Genomic DNA, 21,920 nt, shown 5'->3' with positions numbered 1-21,920 from the left:
GCTTTTAGTCATATATTATATTTAAGTCATATATTATATTTAAAAAAACTGCAATAAAAAAATACAGATAAGTATAGAATATCATTATATTATTCGAATTTCAGCTAATTATTTCTAATTACTGCAAAAGACACATATTACTTATTTTGATACAAAAAATACTAAAGGTTACGAAATAGCTGGTTCAGATTTAATTTGTTGTGATTTTTTATTTGTGCATAGGAATAATACTAACGATTTAAACGCTGTAGAATCTTCGTACAATGATAACTTCACATTTTAAACAAAATCGTTTTTTGCTTCTACTCCGGTGAATAAAATGTTAACTGAAGTAGTTGAGCAGGAAAATAATAGTTCAGAAATAAATAGCTCATTTGATAGTCTGGATGGAAGAAGATTAGTAAATATTAAATATATTTTTGAGTCTATTTAATCAATAAAACATCAAGGGTATGATTGCACATTTCGTGACTTGGAGTTTACTAAAGATAAGAGGAAAAGATTTTGCAGTACTTTTTGTTTTACTTGCAAAGTATGTGGCTCAAAAGAAAATATTAATAGTGAAAATCCTTCTGATAACATAAATATAAATGCTAATACGGCCGTCGTATCTGCCGTCGTAAATACTGGTCAAGGTTATACTCAACTTGAAGAATTTTCTGCCATTTTGAATATGCCGGTAATTTCTAATAGGATGTACCAAGAAATGCACTCAAAAGTGTTATATTATACCCACCAAATGGCTTTGGAAGGAATGTTATTAGCAGGGAAAGGTAGGCTAGCTATTGAAAGGGGCGATGTAGACCAGTATGGTCGTCCTAAAATAGCTTTTGTAGCCGATGGTGCTTGGAGTAAACGCTCTAATAGAACAAATTATAATGCATTATCTGGTGTTGTAAGTATAATTTATTAAATGTGAATAAATAATAAAATAAATTAATAATTTTGGATTTCAAATACGCTTGTATTATTGGAGCAGTTACTAAAAAACTTATTTTTTTCGGCGTGAGAAATAAATTCTGTTGTGTGTGTTTTTCGGCCAAAAAGCATGATAAAGGACCAGGGCCTCATCATTGTTTTTTGAATTGGAATGGACCTTCCACAGCTATGGAAGCAGACATAATTGTCGATGGGTTTAAACATAGTTTAGGGATGCACAATATTATTTATTCGCAGCTAATTGGTATGTTAAAAATATTTTTACTATAACAAAATATTAAAACATAATATTAATTTTGCCTAGCTTCTAAGACGTTTTATATTTAATTTTTTAGATGATGTTGATAGCAGCGTTATGAAACGTTTACGCATTGCTAAACCTTATGGACCTAATTTTATATTAAAAAAAGTTGAATGCATTAACCATTTATTGCGAAACTACATTAACCGATTCAGAGATTTGACAAGCAAACGAAAAAATTCCAAAGGTGAGCGAATACCGGGTTATCTCAGAAACAGTATTCAAACTCTTTCTGTTACGATTACGGTACGCTGCCACCAAGGCTGTAAAATATAATCAACAACTTCAGAAAAATATACCGTATGAAACCCGATTAATGGATCTTAAATCAGATTTGGTAAATAGGCCCAACCATGTGTTCGGAGATAATACCAAATGTAGAAAGTACTTCTGTCAGGGCACAAAAGAAGGTAAGATCATTGAATATAACTAGGAAGTATAATATATTTTATAATTTATAAATATGTTAAGTAAATATATAATATATAGTTAACAATTATATAGGTCTTCAACCTATAATCTTGTCGATGAACTAAAACAATTTGAACTATGGGATGATATTACACGTGCTAGAAATTTATTAACCTACCACACGGAAAGTCTAATGTATAATTTTAATAATAATGCGGCAGATTTATACAACTCAATCTTGGCCAAATTTATCGGCGGAAAACGGGTCAACTTTTCTCACAAAAGTATTATTTTAATTTTCGTCTTATTTAAAACATGTTTTATTTTTTCATCTTGTCAAAATTTAAAAACATATTAGAATCTAATACCATACATGATACATACAAATTGTATTTAATAGTAGTGGAAAAACGGGCCTATAAATAACATAACATTTAGTATATATCGATTCACCCACTAGCTGAACACCTATTTAATATTTAATACAATTTTTTTGGTTTTAATAAACATTTTTGGTTTGTTCAGTGAATATATTACCTACCTATAATTTCATGGTATCTATACAATTGGTCAGTGTTTGGAAAGAACGTCATTCATGAACGCGTTCATGTTCATATAATATACTGAAGGATACGTGAACGTCACTCGTTTTTTGCAAATAGAATGTGAACGCGAACGACGTTTATATTTTTAATGAATTTGATCGATTTTAAGACGTTCAATTTATTTACCATTTAATAAATATTATATAAATAAAATATATTCATTAATTATATTATAATAATAATATTTTCATTTTTCCCATTATAATTCCTATAATATTTGTTTGATTGCAAAATATATAAATTAAATACGTGAAATTCCAGTGTCCCCGGCTAGACATACAACAACAATACTATTATGATTTCCACGAATTTGTAATAAACCTAATCGGTTTATCATAATAAGTACCCTAGTAATCGCTTAATTTTATCACTAGGAAATCATAATGTAACTCAAATAACGTATCAGATATTAAAAATTAATTCGGATACTTTATAAATTGTGTATGCTCTAAAGTCTAAATTGTATTTTTATTTTTTGGTTGAGTCGTATAATATACGTAGGTACATATTATGTTTATGGGTTTTCCATTTTTATATTGACTAAAAAAAAATTAAATGAACGACCCAATAAACGCGTTCGTTTGAAAAACACACGAACGTGAACGAGTTGCTTTTTTAAGGACTGAACGTGAACGTGTTACGGGTCTGCATATTATATTGTCATATATAATTATTTATTACTATCGTTCCTATTTTTATCCGAGACATAGTTGTTTCTAAAATGTTTTGTTTAGAATTGTTTGTCGTTTCAAGGTAGAGTTCGCTCTCTGAAGTTAATTAATTACATTTAATAGTATGTTTTTTTTATAACTGTTACACTCGCCCCTGTATCTAATAAAAATGAAGTAGTTTGGTAATTTATTTTTCATAATAATTCTATTTTAATTATTTCTTTATCAGTATCATAATTAGTATAAATAGTATTATTTGTATTTTTGACGTTATATTTTAAAAATATGTTTCTGGTATTGTATTGGCGTTCTTGTGCAGACCCAGTTATCTGCGGAACCATCAGTTTTATTGTACAAAATAGGTATTACAGTTTATTTTTATGTGTCCCGGAATCCCACACTGAAAACATATCGGAGGGCCTTGTTGATTTGCATAAGTATAATTGGTAGGAATCTTTTGAATAGATCGATGAAGTGTTTGTGTTTAAATTATCATTACGTTTATATCAGTCAGTAGTTTCCTTAATAATTTGTTGTTTGATAATGTAATTATATTTTTACGTTCTTTAATTATTGTTTATTATTTTTTAAATGTATTAATTTTATATTTTTATATTTTTTCGTGTTACCTACGAGTCACGAGTTTGGGTGTTATTTGTAATAGGTATGTAAAAGAGGAATGTGCGTGCAATATAATGCAATACATATCTATGTCTTTTAATTTATGTATCATTTAGGTGTTATTATTTATATTTATTGCGTACACACTACACACTACTACACTAGTACACTAAGTTTCTACCTTATAATATTATATTACGTATATATTATTATTTTATAAGTATTTTATCATATAATAAAATATGAACTCACCATAATTGAACTGCATAGGTACTTGTTATACATTCGATGACGGGAGGAAGAAGAATTTATAGGTTTAATATTGATTTACTTATTGTTTAATATTAGTTAAGAATACAATGAATATATAAGAGAATAAGAGATATTTGAAAGATATTTTTTGTGCACAAATTTGTGCCCCATCGTCCCCCATAAATACGCCATTGGTAACACCATCTTAAGTTAATAATATATAATGTATTATATTTCTATGAATTATATTGGGCCCAGTATTTTAAGATAAATAATAATAATAAAAAAAAAAACAGCGTTTTTAGTATGTATCTTACATTGTGGATCTAATTTAAGTAATCCTGTTCTCTCGATTATTATCTCCGAAAATTACTCCTGACAATAAATAACCAGTTTTTTTACGTCGTGCGTTGCATATAACCATGTGTTCGTTTGATTCAATTTGTGCCAGATTTCTCTAAATCTTTTATTTTACACGTTTTTGGAACCTCATTCTGCGTTAACTTAACATCAAAAATTCACAATCGTCAGTATTAGTTAATATCGGTATTGTCAACTCACACAGGTGCCCATGTTTCCCTCCCTTACACTGGTTTAACTGATTTTGCGATAGAAATGCATAATATTGCTTGTTACAATCGATAATTATATAATCTGCTGTGTTCTGAAGGAAAATGAAATTGTTCCCCTCAACTTCAACCGGTAAGTTAATAATTCTGTACAATCTGAAAACCAACTCCTCTACTACCGGAATACCTAATGTATAGATGAACACGTTTTTGTGACAGATTATGTTTACCTGGCTAATTTTTATAAACTCAAAGAAATTATTAATATTTATATCTAATGGCAAATTTACATTTGACGGTAATATATTTTCTATGCTAGTTAGTTGTTCCAAGAATACTGCTGGATGTATTAAGTGCGAGCTAATGATTCCCTTGTGTGCACTAATTATGGCGTTTAACAAAATGTCTGTCTGGATCGAAAATTGCGTAACCATCTGTCGTATATTGTAGACAGTCGTCAAAATAATATTATTTAATATATTTGTAATATAGGTGAGAATATTTCAAATTGTAAATTATTGACATAGGTCAGGCCAGCGAAGCAATATGTGCTGAGGCGACGATAATATTTTCTATATAACACCGCCGTACGCGCAGGCACTTTCCCCCGGTTGTCGCTGAGTGATTCGGCGAGGACGTAGCTACGACGTGCGTGTGAAACGCCGATCGTAGTACGGGCTAGGCGATCTGAATTCGCTAAGTGTTTTGTTTTAATACAATAAAAGTGATTCCGACCTGAAAACCCGAGTTAAACATTATTTTAGTCATTCTTACGTTCTTACCTTTTATAGGAACAGCGTCAGGATATACGTACTATGTGTCAATGAAGTTTTATTAAACTGAATAGTGCCAAGGTATATGTAATATTTGAGTCATTTCAACTAGATAGGAACGAACTAAGAATTGATAAGCGCATACCATCGTACCTCAACGAGTTAACAGTGCCATTCTAATTAACTTTAGAGAGTGTCATTAAGGGGGCTGGAGAATACCATATTTTAAGGAGTATTATTTAGGCAATTCATGTGACATATAAATTAATACTGTATCTATGTGTGAGTAGTAAATGAACATTAGTGTGCGTAATCCGTTATCGCGTTGGTCACGCGAATTCTGCTAATTGCTAATTTTGTCTTCCCAGTTAGCAGTCTTTGTTATCATTCATACACGAGTATTCATAACAAAATAATAATGTAAATAATAATAATATTATGTTGTTTGAGGTTTGTCTGTGTCTTTCGCTTTTTTACTTCACTGTTTATTTAAACATTAATTATTACTATATTATTTTATTGCAATGAAGACTGCTACAGTACGGTATGGAATTAAATGCATTGTAACCTTATGTAATAATAAGATGTCAGAAAATCGACGTACTTGTTATTTCTTTTTTCCTAAAGATCCAATCAGGTAAAAATTCAATATATAATATTTAATCTTATATAACAATTATTATAGATGTTCAATGTTTCCTAAATGATCTAAAGAATAGGCTCAGACCTCATGCTGAGCCAACATTATTTACTGGCACTTAGAATATAAATATCTAATCACATTTTTACTTCAGAAAATATCAAAACATACTATAATATAATTATGTATGTACCTATTTCATCAGTTATAATTTTTTATAATAATATTTAGTTATGATATCTCAGGTTAAAATTTTAATCTTGCCATTGACATCAGATGATATTCCAAAAACATGTACCGTATACAGTAATACTACTGTATACTATACACGCTCAACGTCTACTTCCCTGTACATCTAAATCAATATACGGCTTTTTCCCATATATGCAATTAACAAATGAGTATCTGTTAATATTTAAGCATATTAATGCATTTTAGTATACAAGAAAAAGCCGGTAAAAGAAAAAAAACTGAATTTTTATAATTTTTTACTACAATGAATAATTTTTGAGATTTTGATAAATTCTGTCAAAAGTCAAACTTTAAATGCTTATATTTTTCAACTGTTACTGTCACAATATATCGGGAGTATTGTATTAATTTTCCAAGCTTTTTGACCCAACAAATAAAATTTTATCGATATTTATAGAAAAAAAAAACTAAATAATTGAAATTTTGAAACTTTAAAATGTCAATAAACAGCTCAAAAAGAGTCAAATTATTTTCAAAGTTGTATGGAGTATAGAAAATGCTAATATAAACATTCAGTGAAATTTTCAAGTATCTACAGTAACTATGATACTTATTCTTGATAATACGCACTTTTGTATATGAATTTTTATTATGTAATTTATATTTTTTTTTTTGCATTTTTTGTAATTTTTAAAGAATTGTTTATGTTGTAGCTTTTATTCAAAATTATAAAAATTTTAATACAACTTATATATTTTTATGAAAGGAAAAAAAGTCCGAGAAAAAATTATATAATACATATTAATAACTAAATAGAAATAAAAATACCACCGGAAACTCACAGACAACTTTACTGATCAGAGTGTAGTGTTCAAATAAAATGATTCAGAGGTAGTATTATATTATATGTTGGTTGTATTTAATTTTGGAAAAATATTATTATTATTGTTGCCTATTAATTATTCTTGTATACCTATCCATTAATCCTTATCTGCTAATTGTTTCCGAGAATCGCTGTCACGTCGAGTCGGGCAACCGCGCCGGAAACTACTCTCACACGCGCACGCACATGTCAATACATCACGAAAAATGAAATATATTCTTGTTTGCATGACTATAAAAACTACTAAAAGTGGTAGTAAATTAATCATACTTCCCGAAGTCCGATTGTAATTTCGAAAAAATGGTTGAATTTATAAACTTCTAGACTATGTTTCTTAGGAATCACTTTTTTTATTTAAAATCTGATGTGCCCAAAATAAATACAAATGTAATGCAATTATTTCATGGGATTTCTATAAAAAAAATGGTCATTTTAAGGACATTTTAAATTGAAAATTGAAAATCAACTTCCTAAGAAACCTAGATATTTTATCAATGAATTCAAACATGGATAAAAAATTTAAATAGGACATTCCGAAGTATGTGTAATTTACCACCGCTTATTGGTCTAAAACGTATGAAAAATACGTGAGCTGCAGCCCCCTTAACTAGAGAATACGAAGGTAAGGCGTATAGTTGGGTTACCGCGTATTGTCTAATACGGGTGATACCACATAATATGGTATTAATAGTCGTAGCTTATTTCAAAATGACCTCCTCTATCTGAAATGTTCTAATCTCAGTGCTCTGCTTTTGCAATTCAACCGAAATATTATTATTTTTTTTCGCCCACAGTGTTTTTAAAATTCTGGAAGTCCGCTAAAGTTTGTGACACACTATTAATAGTGTTTTTGAACACTATCGACTGTTCCTTCTCTATTATCATTATTCGTAATTTTTTATCTTCCAGTTCTTTAATTTTGCTTGCAAACTCTTCCCCCTCCTCTTCTGTTAGTACTCCGAACAAAGTTTTTTGAATTTTCCCTATTACCCCAAAGTACGAATTTCTTTTTTTTCTCGAATTTTCATTCGTTGCTAAATATTGTTCCAGCGTATTTTTATCTTTTCTAATTTTTCCAATACCTGACTGTTAATAACCTTAAACTCTACACACGTTGAGTTAACCTCCTCACTCCTATATCCAATATTCTCACAAATGTTTACAATAGAAATCACATAATTATTTACCAGTCCAAACTTGTTATCAACATTTGTTAAATTGTAGTATGTCACCATGTTCCACTTAGCAGTTATAATTTTAAGGGACAAGATATCCTCAAAATATATATCTGGATTATTCATAATCTTAATATTCTCCATCGTATCCGCCCTCCATGTATAGAATACCACTTCACCAAAAACAATCTTAACAATGTTATAGTACCACATTTCTTCTCTTATCTAACTTGTTTCTAATCCCTAACTACAACAATTTAGAAAATACGTCACCAACAATAATTAATATAATAAATACCTTTTGTATGACCTGTTTCTTGAAAATACGTACCACTTACTTAAATAACACGGTATACTAATAGAAAAACCTTTTAATCACTTATGCACCACTTATTATTGTCCCAAAACAACTACTCACTATCTAATGCGTTCACTACGATTTATACATAGGTATCTCTCATTACTTACGTTGTTTTGTTTTACTTTTCTGCCGACCAACACTTTTTTATTCCGCCTGTCAGTTCCGTCTATTGTTATTGTTATTGTTATTCTTGTCCATATTATTCATTCCGATTTTGAGTTTCTTTTCCTATCTTAACCTATTGTATTATTATCTATTTTTATATAATTATAATTAACTTAAAAATAACAACACCCTGCCTCCCGTATCATAAGTAATCCTATCCCTAAATTTATTTATCTGAACTTAAAATGTTTATAATCATTAACCAATTTTGAATTCCTAATTATCTCGACTAAGTACACGACATCTAAAATATTCTTTACAATTTTTATGGTCCCTGATATCTGTCATCAAACTTCGATTTTTTAACAAAATATATTCGTGATAAACCTGAAAAATTAAATTATGGTTATTTAGACCTACTGTTCATATTTTACTTTCAAATTATGAAATCGTCTCAGGAAAATGTAAAAAATATGAAAAACGAATATTATTTATTTATTGCATTTTTAATTATTGTAAAATAAGAATTACTAATTATAATAATAATCGTCAAAATAAAATTAATAATCCTAAAGAAAACAATACTTTGATTTTATAGTGTTCAATTATTTTGGAATAGAATCTATATTTAGAGTTCACCTTGATTTTAATGGCCACCACATGGTGCAGATAGTCCATAGCCTTGATATTGGTAATCTAAAAGAAATAATAATTATTTATTAAATACTTAATAAAATATTATAAACAATAATACTAAACTAACCTGCTCTAGCACTATCACCATAACATGGATAACTGTAAGTATATCTATAGTCAGGACTGTATCCTAAGAATTGATAGTTATAATAATATCCTAAATAAATGAACATAAGATAAATTAAAAAATGTATTGCTATTATTAATAATTTGTGTTAAGAGTAGAAATTGAATGACTTTCCATATACTGGGAAAAGTATTGTTATAACCGCTGGGTCATAAATATTGTATACAATTTACTTGTTAAATACTTCGTATATACGTATGTATAAGATATATACATTAACTGTATTAATTTAAAAAATGATTTTGTATAAATTGTTAATTTTTCAAGTAAATTGCTTTTTTTGTGTATATTTTAAAGTTACAAAAAATGTTAGGAAAATGTATAGAAATATCATGTGATATGAACACTATCAGTTGCGAATCATTAAATAGTGTCATTATAACTGATTTTGACAGAAAATACATTTACCTCCATAGCAGCAACAAGGAGCACTAGGAGTGTATCCATACTGAGGTTGAAAATCTGTTAAAATATTAAATGTTATTATAATTATTATTATATACAATACTTAATAGGTACTATTGTATTAAGTAGTAATTAATGATGTATAATTACCTGTTATACCTCTTTGGCCCCAAATATTCCCTTGCATTATGCTCAACGGTCTCAAATTATTTATCTTAGACAAATCATTGAAATATGTTCTGTTTCTTACATAAACCTGTTAAATATTTTTAAGGAATAAAATAGTCTGAAGAATCATATTATATATTAGTTGATTACTTTATTTCCCTTGATCACATGACTTGGTGATTTTAATATCTCAGCTACTACCTGTTTGCTTTCAAATGTAATAAAGCAAAAACTTTTTCGTTTGTTATTAACCTTATCATATGGCATCTCAAAGGCCAACACAGGTGCATAGCGTTTGAAATAATCTTTGATGTCATCATCAGTTAAATAAGGAGACAATCCTCCAACAAATAATTTAACTTGTCGTGGTACAGCTTTTTTGACGTCAACTTTCTTGTATAGGATTACATGATTAGTACATGCCAAGGCCTAAAAAAAAAAAATAAGAAGTAAATAAAAAATATACGATAACTATAAAAGATCATTTTCAAAATTTTTGAATTACACACAGAATTTGAATAGGTATTCCTGTGTTAATCGAATAGCGACATTATATTATTTTTTTCCATAACTAATTTACAAGAAACTGAAACTAGAATATAACTTACATACCTAATTATTAAATCACATTAAAAGTATTAGGGGTTTTAATTTTAAATATAATATAAGTAGGTAATATAGTAAATAGAAATACATTTTATAAAAAAATATAATAAAAAGGTATATAAAATAAACTGTAATTGTTCATACATTATATATCAATGATTTATAGTTAACTAACTGATATTGGAGAATTTTCATAATTACTGGACCAGTCATACAGTTTAATATCAAACAATAAATTGTGAACTTATAATTGCATTTAAACTCTGCTTACGTTTTATTTAAATGCTTTGTGTTTGAGGAAGTTGAATTAATTTAACAACCAAACAAATAATTGAACAATATGGAAAATTAGAAGTATAATTGTAAGTGAGTTGATAAACTCAACTATTTGTTGTACTCAATTATTTGTTTGGTTGTTAAATTAATTCAACTTCCTCAAACACAAAGCATTTAAATAAAACGTAAGCAGAGTTTAAATGCAATTATAAGTTCACAATTTATTGTATAGTTTTTCTATACACACATAGGTACCTACTTCTATCAATTATTGATACAATTTAACAATTTTGTAATTATTTCTTATTTTTTTGCAATAAAATACCATTTTTTTATTATCAATTCTGTGGATTATACTATTAAATATTTTATATAAAAATGTTAGAAAATAATATAATCATATTATGTATCATATGATGCAACTATTTTCTGAATCTTTATCACATAGTACCTATACATAGTTACTATACATCTATAATATAGGTAGGTATGCCATATGAAAAGTGATTGTATTTTGAAGTATGTTTTGATCATGCACAAAATAATAAATCAATATTATGCTAACTTACTAAATACTATTGACACATTAACAATACAATAAAATTACTTTTCACAGCAATACAAACATAAAATTGCCTACAAAACCTTCACTAAATTACATTTAATTTATTACCAAAGTATATTACAAACATTTGTCCCAAAATGTTTGTTAAAAATTAAAAATTAAATTAATAAAACTAAACGGTGAACTAACATTGTCTCGGCCTTCCGTTGTCTTGTACACAATGAAAGCGAACCCTCTGCTCCGACCATTTTCAATATCTGTTTTGATACTAATAAATTGGATTTCACCAAACTGACCAAAGTGTAAATTTAAATCGTCTAGAACATACAAAAAAGTATTTTATTACGATTGTTCGGAACCACTAACAGGTGTTTGCCATAAATTTACTTGCAGTAGTTTTGCTTTTGAGCCCTCCGATGAATATTTTCCTGCAAAATGATAATAGTATTAATTTTTGAAACGTCCGACTTGTGGAATCACGAACGGTATTATTGTCGGAACAACGAAGACACAAATGGTTCAAGTTATGTATCAATGACCAACGGGGGCACGGCAAAACGTCCGTACTCAGAAACACACTTCGAACCTTAACCCAATGTTGGTAGCCACTAAAATGCCAGGGGAAAGCCAAAACTAAAACCCATTTTAAAACAAACGCCATGGGAAAATTATCGAACATAAGCAATTAACAGACACACCGGAAACCCGTATCAAGAGAACAGTGTACACACGTTTCCACGTTGGCAGTGTCCCGCACACGCCGAATGTTTTCTTTAAATCCGAGGGGTTAATTTGAATGGTGTTTTACCTGTCTTCATCCCTATTGACGGCGGGGTCTTTTATAATATGCTGCTGCTGCTCCTGCGCGTCAACGCCGTTTTCCAACCGCCGTGAACTGTTTTTTTGCTTTTTGTCGGCCATTACTGATGCGTGTGATACCTACGGAACACGCTTAAATATTTGCTAAATGTTGTAACGAAATTATAATAATGTAACAAAACAAAATAATTATATAAGTAAGTAAAAATGAACACTTCTAAAAATATGAACAACGGATATGAAGGAGTAAAAGATTATAACTGACAGAGAATTAGTGAGAAAACAGTTTTACATTATGCCTTGATGTACGGACATGACGTGTCGATTAGCGTCAAGTAATCGAAAAGATGGCTGCTTGAATATCTACAGCAGTTGTGACGCACAACTGCGAACCACTCTACCGGATAGTCAGCAACACGTCGCTACCACATTAAACCAAATTGTAACCTCTTTGACAAATTTATTTGGCGGCAATTTATTGTTGTCTTGAGTAAATTCAAACTATAACTTTAGACATAGGTACCTGAGTTGCTGTGTCTAAGAAACGATAGTATTTCGTTGTGTATTTGCCAGACATATTATACAATATTAATATTAATAGTATAGCGCGATTTTTTATCGAGCTGTCCCATATTCTTATGTATATTTATGTATATATTATTATTAAATATTTTATATATAATTTTGGATTAGGCAAAAGACTGTTGTCACGTGGGTGAACAAAAAAAGAAATAGACATGGTAGTATGGTACACTAGACATTTGTATACCAGGATATTTGATATTTAAATATTGTTTATTTAGAATTTACACTTTTAATAATATAATATATTAAGAAAACTGAAAAAATATAGATTATTTAAAAAGTAAATTCCTGGTTTTTTTTTGTTAAGGAGAAACTGCACTGAACATTTTTAAACAATATATTAATATTAAAATAGTGAATAATTCTCATTTCACAGTAAAGTAACATTTACCTACTAATCATGTGTAAATCAAACAAATTATACTTAAGTTACTACGCTAATATGTACTGGCATGTGAGAATATTATGTCAAATGTATATTCATTTATAGTAAGGATTGTAATTTATATTCATTTATTTTATAAACGGACAATGTCCTTTTTTAGCAATACTTAACTATTTGACACTAAATAGAGATTAAATACAATAAATGTTAAGAGTTCAGGGCTTCATTTTAACTGCGTGTTGGGTATTGATCTACAAATATAAAAAATTGTATGATAATTGGTTAAAGAAAAATACTTCCTTCGATTGTATAATAAATAATTGTTTTATAATATGTATTTAAATGTTGTTAATACTTTTGAAAAAAATACTAAATGGTGAAATTTAAAACTATTATCTATTTTTAATTTTAATAGAACTTCAAAGTAAGGATTGGACTTTGGCTAAATAGCAAGCTGGTTGATACAGAATTGGACACTTCTTCATCCATTCCAACTAAAATTATAAAAATTACGAACAAGCTGAAATGTGGAAAAATAAAAATAATATTTACAATAATAAGTACCTGTATCGGCTGTATTTTTAGTAAAATCAGAAGATGTGCAAGCACTCAAGGTTTTCAGGTAATAGTTGAGAGTTCAGGTTTTCATTTTGACGGCATGTTGGGTTTTTATCTTAAAATTAATATAACTTAGTTAAACATAAAAATTAATTAAAAAAATAATGTGATATGATTGTAAACCAAAATATCTGTTGCTTCACTGAGAATTGAAAATAGTTTTGAAGAAAATGTACATACATTTTTATATTCTAAGACAGTGGTGGCCTAACTTTTTTTACCTCGGGCCAGAAAAAAAAAAATTTTTACCGCGGGCCATAAAAATTTTTTTTACTTTTAAGTCATCAGAATTTTAGGTATAGGTACATGATTTCATATTTAACGACGTTTTTATTGTACTTAATAATTTTAATGTCTTTATTTAATACTTAACTTAATAATTACTACAAATGAAAAAAAAACTAAATCGGCTTACATTTCCAAAAATTATTTTTAAATAAATTATTAACTACACACATAAAAATAAATATAAAATATACAAAAAATCGTTTTGCAATTACAAAACATATTTTAAAATGTATTAATTTGTTAATGTGAACTATGAGCTTATTAATTTTTCCTCTACTTAGCCAACGTACATTACTGTGATATAAAACATCTTTATACTCAGACTCTATTTCTGAAAGAAAATTTTGAAATTGGCGATGATTCAATCTATGTGATCTTATAAAATTAATAATTTGTACTACAATAGACATAACATTTTCTAAATCTAAAACTTTCCCACATAGTGCTTGTTGATGAACAATGCAGTGAATTCCAATTGGTGGAGATAGATTTAGTTCAGACATTTTTGAGTTTATTCTTCCGATAAGTCCACTCTTTGAGCCTATTTTACCTTTTGCACCATCTGTAGTAACACTAACAAGATTTTCAAAATTAAGACCTAGATTTTCGAATGTATTTAATAAAGCTTTGAATATATCTTCTCCTGTTGTAGTACCACTCAAACTTTCCAACGCTCCCAACTCTTCTGTTATTTCAAAATTTGCATTCACACCTCGTAAAAAAATTTAGAAGTTGTGCCGTATCTACCATATCTGTACTCTCATCTTATGCTATTGAAAAATATTGATAAAGTTTTACTCGGTCTTGCACTTGTTCAAAAAGATTAAGTCCAAGATCTTCTATTCTTCTAGTAATTGTTTGGAGGGACAAAATAACTTGTTCAAACAAACATTTATTCTCAGGACATATTTCATTAATAACATGTAACATACACTTCTTCACAAATTCTCCATCAGAAAACGATTTACTTTCTTTGGCTATTAACTGAACAATTTGATAACTAGCACGGACAGTAGACACGTTTTGTTCACATTTTTTCTTAAATATATTTTGTTGAAAATTAAGATTTTTTTTTAAGAAATTAAATTTTTCTACTCTTTCATTTCCGTCTAGATTTTTAAATTTGTCTTTATGTTTAATTTCATAGTGTCATTTTATGTTATATTCTTTTAAAACTGCAATAGTTTCTTTACATATTATACACATACCTTTATTTTGCCATTCTATAAAAAAGTAATCGTCTTCCCACTGATTTTTAAAAACACGACATTCCGAGTCGATTTTCCGTTTTTTGTTAAACATAATGAACTTTTACAATACACAACGTAATAACAACATTAACTTTATATTAGTTACGTCCTGACCGCAGACGAATAACGGCTGATCACGATGGCTGTAGAAACTACAATGTAGATAAAATTGGTCGCGCAACGAGCACAGTAATATTACTCGTTGTAGGTACCTACATTGTTGTTTCTACGAAAATAAGATAAGATACGATAATGCTATTTATATTATGTTTATAGAATGTATACTGTATTTTTAATTTTTTTTTTTTCGTAAATGTAAAATATTATAGTTCTTTCGCGGGCCAGATATTAAATGATGGCGGACTGGAGTTGGCCCACGGGCCGTAGTTTCGCCACCACTGTTCTAAGACACAAAAATTAAAATATTTTATTTAAATACAGGTAAAATATAACATAATACCAGCTATGTGAGCTATGAATTTTATACGTATTAAAAAAATATATTATACAAAAAAAATTAATTTAATTTAAACTATAATATTAGATTTGGCAATTGCAACTTAACTACCTATATAAATCGGGTATTTGTACATCAAGTCTCAAGATATGTACTATAAATATTAAGTATATATATAAAATTAATTCAAATTTACCTTTTACACTTGTGGTAGTTTTAAAAAACTTGGCGATATTACTTGTGTTTGACATTATTTTTCTCTTTTTACTTGTACATGAATTAACGTGCCTTGTCCAATTTGTGTTATTCATTTTGTCACGTTTTCTCCCACATTCAAAAATTTTAGAGTTCATAGTGAAAGCTTAGAAATATAATATTTGTATTTTGTAATAACAAATAACAATTAAGTTATTACAGAGTACAGACTATTTACAATGCACAACAAAATAAATGCATCAAAGCAGATACGCCATACGCATAGTACGTTAATCAACTCGTTGACCAACACTATATTATTGTTTTGTTAAATGTTCAATAATGATATATTTATGACAATATCACACCTGTCACTGGGGTGGACATAATAGGTACGTCGTCGGGCGGGTGGGCGACGCGACAAAAATAAACACGGCCCATAGGAATGTCCCAACTTGGTTGTAATGTGTAAATACAATAACGGGGAGGGGGGCCGGGGGATAAAATTGTTATCGCTCGCGTCTAAAAAAAACTCTTCATAATATAACGCTATGTAGGTAACATGAACAAAGCTGTGATCTGACAAACGCGTAATCTGGAACTATGTTTAATATTAATAGTTATAACTTAGTCCGATGTAGTTTTAAAGCATCTTTAGCATCTAATATCCTGTTGAATATTGCTTATGTAAATGTTAAAATGTATTTCTAATCAACTACAACGTCAACCTTTAACACCCACCCACCCATATTTTTTCGTGACGCAACTGCGTCAAATTAACCACGTTCACGCCGCCACTGACTGATAGTGTTTAAAAATATGTGATAACACTATTAATATTAATTATATAATATCAATACATTGTTTCTTCCAGTTCTTCTAACTAGTAACTATGTATGCCAATCGGTTTATCACAGTACCTGTTCTCATCACCCAGTGATGGCAAACTTACCAAGCTCCCGCGTCCAGATGTGTCGTCCATTCACCCGGGTTGAGATTAGCCGGGGATTTAGACTCCCTATGTAACACTTTCGAACAACATCATCAGGCAGTTTTGAATGCATAACTAGACTTAGGTTTGGCCGAAGAGTTTTCTACTACGCTCGAAACAGAAGTCCGGACGTTGTACATCGATGCCGTCGCTATAGTGGAAGAATTTACGCCACTAGCCCGCTGCCTACCGTATTCAACAAGGAAAGGTTTCGAAGCAGTGAACAAGCGCAATTTTCAAACCATTTCCGATGTGGTCGGCTACATCAAAGATCGTGTGACCATCCTAGAGACCGCGAGCTTCTCGAAAAGTCCTGGTGGTCCACCGCCAACGCCGAACCGTAATAAGTCTACGTCGTCAAACCATGCTAGTCAGAAGCCAAAAGTCGTGATGTTAGCTTCCAAGCAGAGAAGTCCTGCATCAACAAAGTTATCAATGTTTGAAAAATTCGGTTAGAGTTAAAATCATAAAAAAAAAAATTAACGGGAGGTGTTGGAGCCCGCAGGCAAATGCATGTCAGAAAACCAAAAAAAATTTGGAAAAAATTTTACCGAAGGAATACACATTACGAAGTTCAAAGTAAAATGCTCAGAATCTTAAACAAAAAAACTATTCGAAATATTTAGTTCATTAAAGAATGTTTTTTCATAGGGCACCAGGTTATCAATATTCAAGTCAATACAAAATATTCAACTAAAGTTACATTACTAACAAAAAAAATTAAAGGGAGGTGTTGACAACCGCAGGCAAATGCATTTTAGAAAACAAAAAAAAATTTAAATAAATTATATTGTGGGAATACACATTCAAACTTCAAACTAAAATCTCCAAAATCTTAAACAGAAAAAACTTTTTAAAATATTTAGTTCATTAATGAAGGATTATTCAAAGGGTACCAGATTCTCAAAATTTAAACAATTTGGCTAGAGTTAAAATCATAAAAAAAAAATTGAAGGGAGGTGTTGGAGCCCGCAGGCAAATGCATTTAAGAAAACAAAAAAAAAATTTTAATAAATTATATTGTGGGAATATACATTACAAACTTCAAACGAAAATCTCCAAAATCTTAAACAGAAAAAACTATTCAAAATAATTAGTTAATTAAAGAATGTTTATTCATAGGGCACCAGGTTATAAATTTTCAAGTCAATACAAAATAATCAACAAGTTACACAACTAAAAAAAAATTTGAAGGAGGTTGTTGGCCCCGCAGCAAATGCATTTTAGAAAACAAAAAAAAAAATTACAGTAGAAACACACATTACAAAGTTCAAACTAAAATGACTAGAATCTTAAACAGGAAAAAATATTCAAATTATTTTGTTCATTAAAGAATGATTATTCATAGGGAACCAAGTTATCAATTTTCAAGTCCATACAAAATATTCAACTAGTTACATAACCAAAAAAAAAAAAAAAATTGAAGGAGGGTGTTAGTGCCCGCAGGCAAATGCATTTTAGAAAACAAAAAAAAATTTAAATAAATTATATTGTGGGAATATACATTACAAACTTCAAACGAAAATCTCCAAAATCTTAAACAGAAAAAACTATTCAAAATATTTAGTTCATTAAAGAATGTTTATTCATAGAGCACCAGATTGTCAATGTTTAAAAAATTTAGCGGGACTTAAAATCATAAAAAAAAATTTAGAAAAAGTTTTACCAAAGGAATACACATTACGAAGTTCAAACTAAAGTGCACAGAACCTTAAACAGAAAAACCTATTCAAAATAATTATAGGTAGTTCATTAAAGAAGGATTATTCAAGGGGTACCAGATTATCAATGTTTAAAAAATTTGGCTAGAGTTAAAATCATAAAAAAAAAATTTTACCGTAGGAATACACATTACAAAGTACAAACTAAAATCCCCAAAATCTTAAACAGAAAAAACTATCTAAAATATTTAGTTCATTAAAGAAGCATTATTTAATGGGTACCAAATAGTCAATGTCTAAAAAATTGGGCTTTCGTTAAAATCATAAAAAAAAAATTGAAGGAGGGTGTTGGCGCCCGCAGGCAAATGCAATTTATAAAACAAAAAAAAAAAATTAGAAAAAGTTTTACCAAAGAAATACACATTACGAAGTTCAAACTAAAATGCCCAGAACCTTAAACAGAAAAAACTATTCAAAATAATTATAGATAGTTCATTAAAGAAGAATTATTCAAAGGGTACCAGATTGTCAATGTTTAAAAAATTTGGCTAGAGTTAAAATCATAAAAAAAAAATGAAGGGAGGTGTTGCCACCCGCAGGCAAATGCATTTTAGAAAACCAAAAAAAATTTTTTTTTTGGATTACACAATATAAACTACAAACTTAAATTCCCAGAATCTTATACAAAAAAACTATTGAAAATGATAAGCTCACTAAAGAATGATAATACAGAGGGTATCAAATTATCAATGTTTAAAAAGTCTCAACAAAAAATTTAAGAACAGTAAAAAAAATTTCGAATCAAATTGAAGCGATGTGTCGGCACCCGCAGGCAAATGAAGTTTAAAAAAAACAAAAATAAATGTAGAAAAAATTATACAGTAGGAATACTAATGAGTTCATACTAAAATGTCCAGAATCTTAAACAGAAAACATTTGTGTGTATTGTTTACATTAATATAAACTAATAGTTAACATGTTCAGATGTGTATCACCGTAATATATGTATTAGAAAATGTATAAAACGAATGTTACTTAAAAATAGAAATATTTAGTTCATTAAAAAATTTAGAAATTAAAGAATTATTCATAGGGCACCAGCTGGTTATCAATGTTCAAAAAGTATATACAAAAAATTAAATTAGAGTTACATAACTAAAAAAAAAATTGAAGAAGGGTGTTGGCACCCGCAGGCAAAAGCATTTTAGAAAACAAAAAAAATATGGAAAAAATTTTACAGTAGAAACACACATGTGGGCGCCAGCATGCAAATGCATTTTAGAAGGCAGAAAAAAATTTAAAAAAATGTAGATGGCACCGTCTTGTTTAAAAATTTATATAGAAAGATCGATAGGTTAGGTTAGGTTAGCTACTTTTTGAATTAAGAACGTTATATTGAACGTAGAAAACTGTACCTACCTACATAATAGTTATCAACCTATTAACCCATCAATAATATTATATTTTTAATTGTGTACACTAATCGATCGGTATATACAAAATAACGTTAAGTTATAAATAGGACAAGGATTTAAATGCATTAAGAATAATAAAAATGCCTTAAAAATACGATTTAATGCACTTATATTACAAAGCTTAATAAAATGGCCAGAAAAATTAAGTCCAATTTAAACGAATATAAAATAGAATTTAGATAGGTGTATAGATAGTGTATTCGTTATATTTTGAGTTTCATTATAGCACATCAGTCAATCAGATGCTATATTTTAAAATAAAAAACTTCAAAAATAATTCCATATTGGCAAGTGTTGTTTTCTGTAACTGAAGACTGAAGTTATAGTATCGAACATAATGGGTATGTAAAAAAATAGAAATATAAGAAAAAAATATCCTTTATTTAATTGTATTTAATTTTTTTCTAATAAGTTTTTATAAAATTGACTTTATCCCATATAAATGTTCTAATTTCATTTTTCAATTCGTTGATAATATATAAAACGAATTCTTTGCTTGGAAAGCAATGTTTTAGAAAATTCAGAAAATGCAGTTTTTATAAATAATAATTTCTGCTGCATTGAAGCTGAAGAGTGAGGGTGGACAATCAGCCGAACCGAAATCTAACATCTTAAACACTTAATATAAACAATTTTTCACACACGCGTCATGGTATGAAAATAAAAAATATTTATAATTCATATTTATACCCATTTTCTACCGATTTATACCGATCTTCTATATTAATAATAATTATAAATTTATAGCAATAACAAATCATTTTTGAGTAGCGGCCAACCGAGGAAGTTACCAGTATCCCGCCGACCCAGTCCGACCCTGGTTCATATTGTAACCAAAAAATCTAAAAAATCTATTATAAACACAGTTACTTTTTAAAGATATTATAAGTTAAAATTTGGACAAAATTACATATTAAAACCAAGAATAACGATTTTAGTTATTTTGTTGTAATTTAAAAAAAGTAGGTATTCGCGGATTTATGAAACTATTAGAGTATATTATTATAATTTATATACACGATGATACTTTCAAATGTAATTTTTTGGTCAAAAATGACTTTAACCTACTATTGTAGGTACTAATGCCTAATAGTAAAATAAATTACTTTAATCTCAATATTATTTATTAGTTAACGATGTCTTTGCTCAGAATCGTTTTTCGTTTGTTCGTTTTGTATTTTAATAATTTATACGTGGATATATTATTATTACTAATAATTATAGTTGTTGTGTTTGTCTTATTTCATTAATTTATTTAGTACTATACCAATTAATTATATATTAATTAATAATTTTTGAAACATTGTGTTCAAAAAAATAAAAATAAATGTGATTTTGATTAGAGTCTTGTAATGTACAACATAACCTAACCTAACCTAACCTAAATGTAAAAAATAAATAAATATAATAATAACTGTTGAACTTTTGGGACATAATAGGTAACACATTCGTGTATGTAGTATTAGGTACACTATTTATATAGGTATATTTATATACCTATACGAGTATATGAGTAGGTAGGTATATTATTCATAAACACTGCACACGTCAGGATAGGCAGTTGACCATTCCGTGAATATACTTTTATGTGTACATGGTTATACATCCCTAATCCCTATGATATAGAATATAGATATTAGGTGAACAATAGAAGTTAAGTATGTGACACTAAATTGATAGTTACCTATAAACTTATAACGTTGTATTTGGAAAAAAAATTACCAGTTATTAATTAAAATTGTATCTTATGACAATTATCAGTTATAAGTCATAACATATATTTCTATAAATTAAACCAAAATATTTATATATTTATATTAAGTACCCTATATAGGTATGTACCTATTAATTATAA

The 21,920-nt window shown here is 28.6% G+C and overlaps 1 protein-coding gene and 1 pseudogene across 1 annotated transcript; one reads left to right on the top strand and one right to left on the bottom strand.

The window, feature by feature from the left end:
* The first annotated feature begins 1,294 nt into the window (after positions 1-1,294).
* Positions 1,295-1,673, top strand: LOC132946506 (uncharacterized; annotated as a pseudogene).
* A 7,346-nt stretch (positions 1,674-9,019) lies between these two features.
* On the bottom strand, positions 9,020-12,262 carry LOC132947915 (RNA-binding protein squid-like). Its single transcript, XM_061018177.1, has 8 exons — positions 12,150-12,262; positions 11,729-11,769; positions 11,531-11,658; positions 10,045-10,323; positions 9,877-9,982; positions 9,730-9,783; positions 9,262-9,351; positions 9,020-9,194 (listed from the first exon to the last, which is right to left on the bottom strand). Exons 1-8 carry the CDS (start codon positions 12,260-12,262, stop codon positions 9,145-9,147), a joined length of 861 nt encoding a protein of 286 aa, XP_060874160.1. The 3' UTR covers positions 9,020-9,144.
* Positions 12,263-21,920: the final 9,658 nt, after the last annotated feature.

The sequence above is a fragment of the Metopolophium dirhodum genome, chromosome 6 (genome assembly GCF_019925205.1).
Source record: "Metopolophium dirhodum isolate CAU chromosome 6, ASM1992520v1, whole genome shotgun sequence".
Taxonomy (NCBI): domain Eukaryota; kingdom Metazoa; phylum Arthropoda; class Insecta; order Hemiptera; family Aphididae; genus Metopolophium; species Metopolophium dirhodum.
This window is presented reverse-complemented; position numbering and strand designations above follow the sequence as displayed.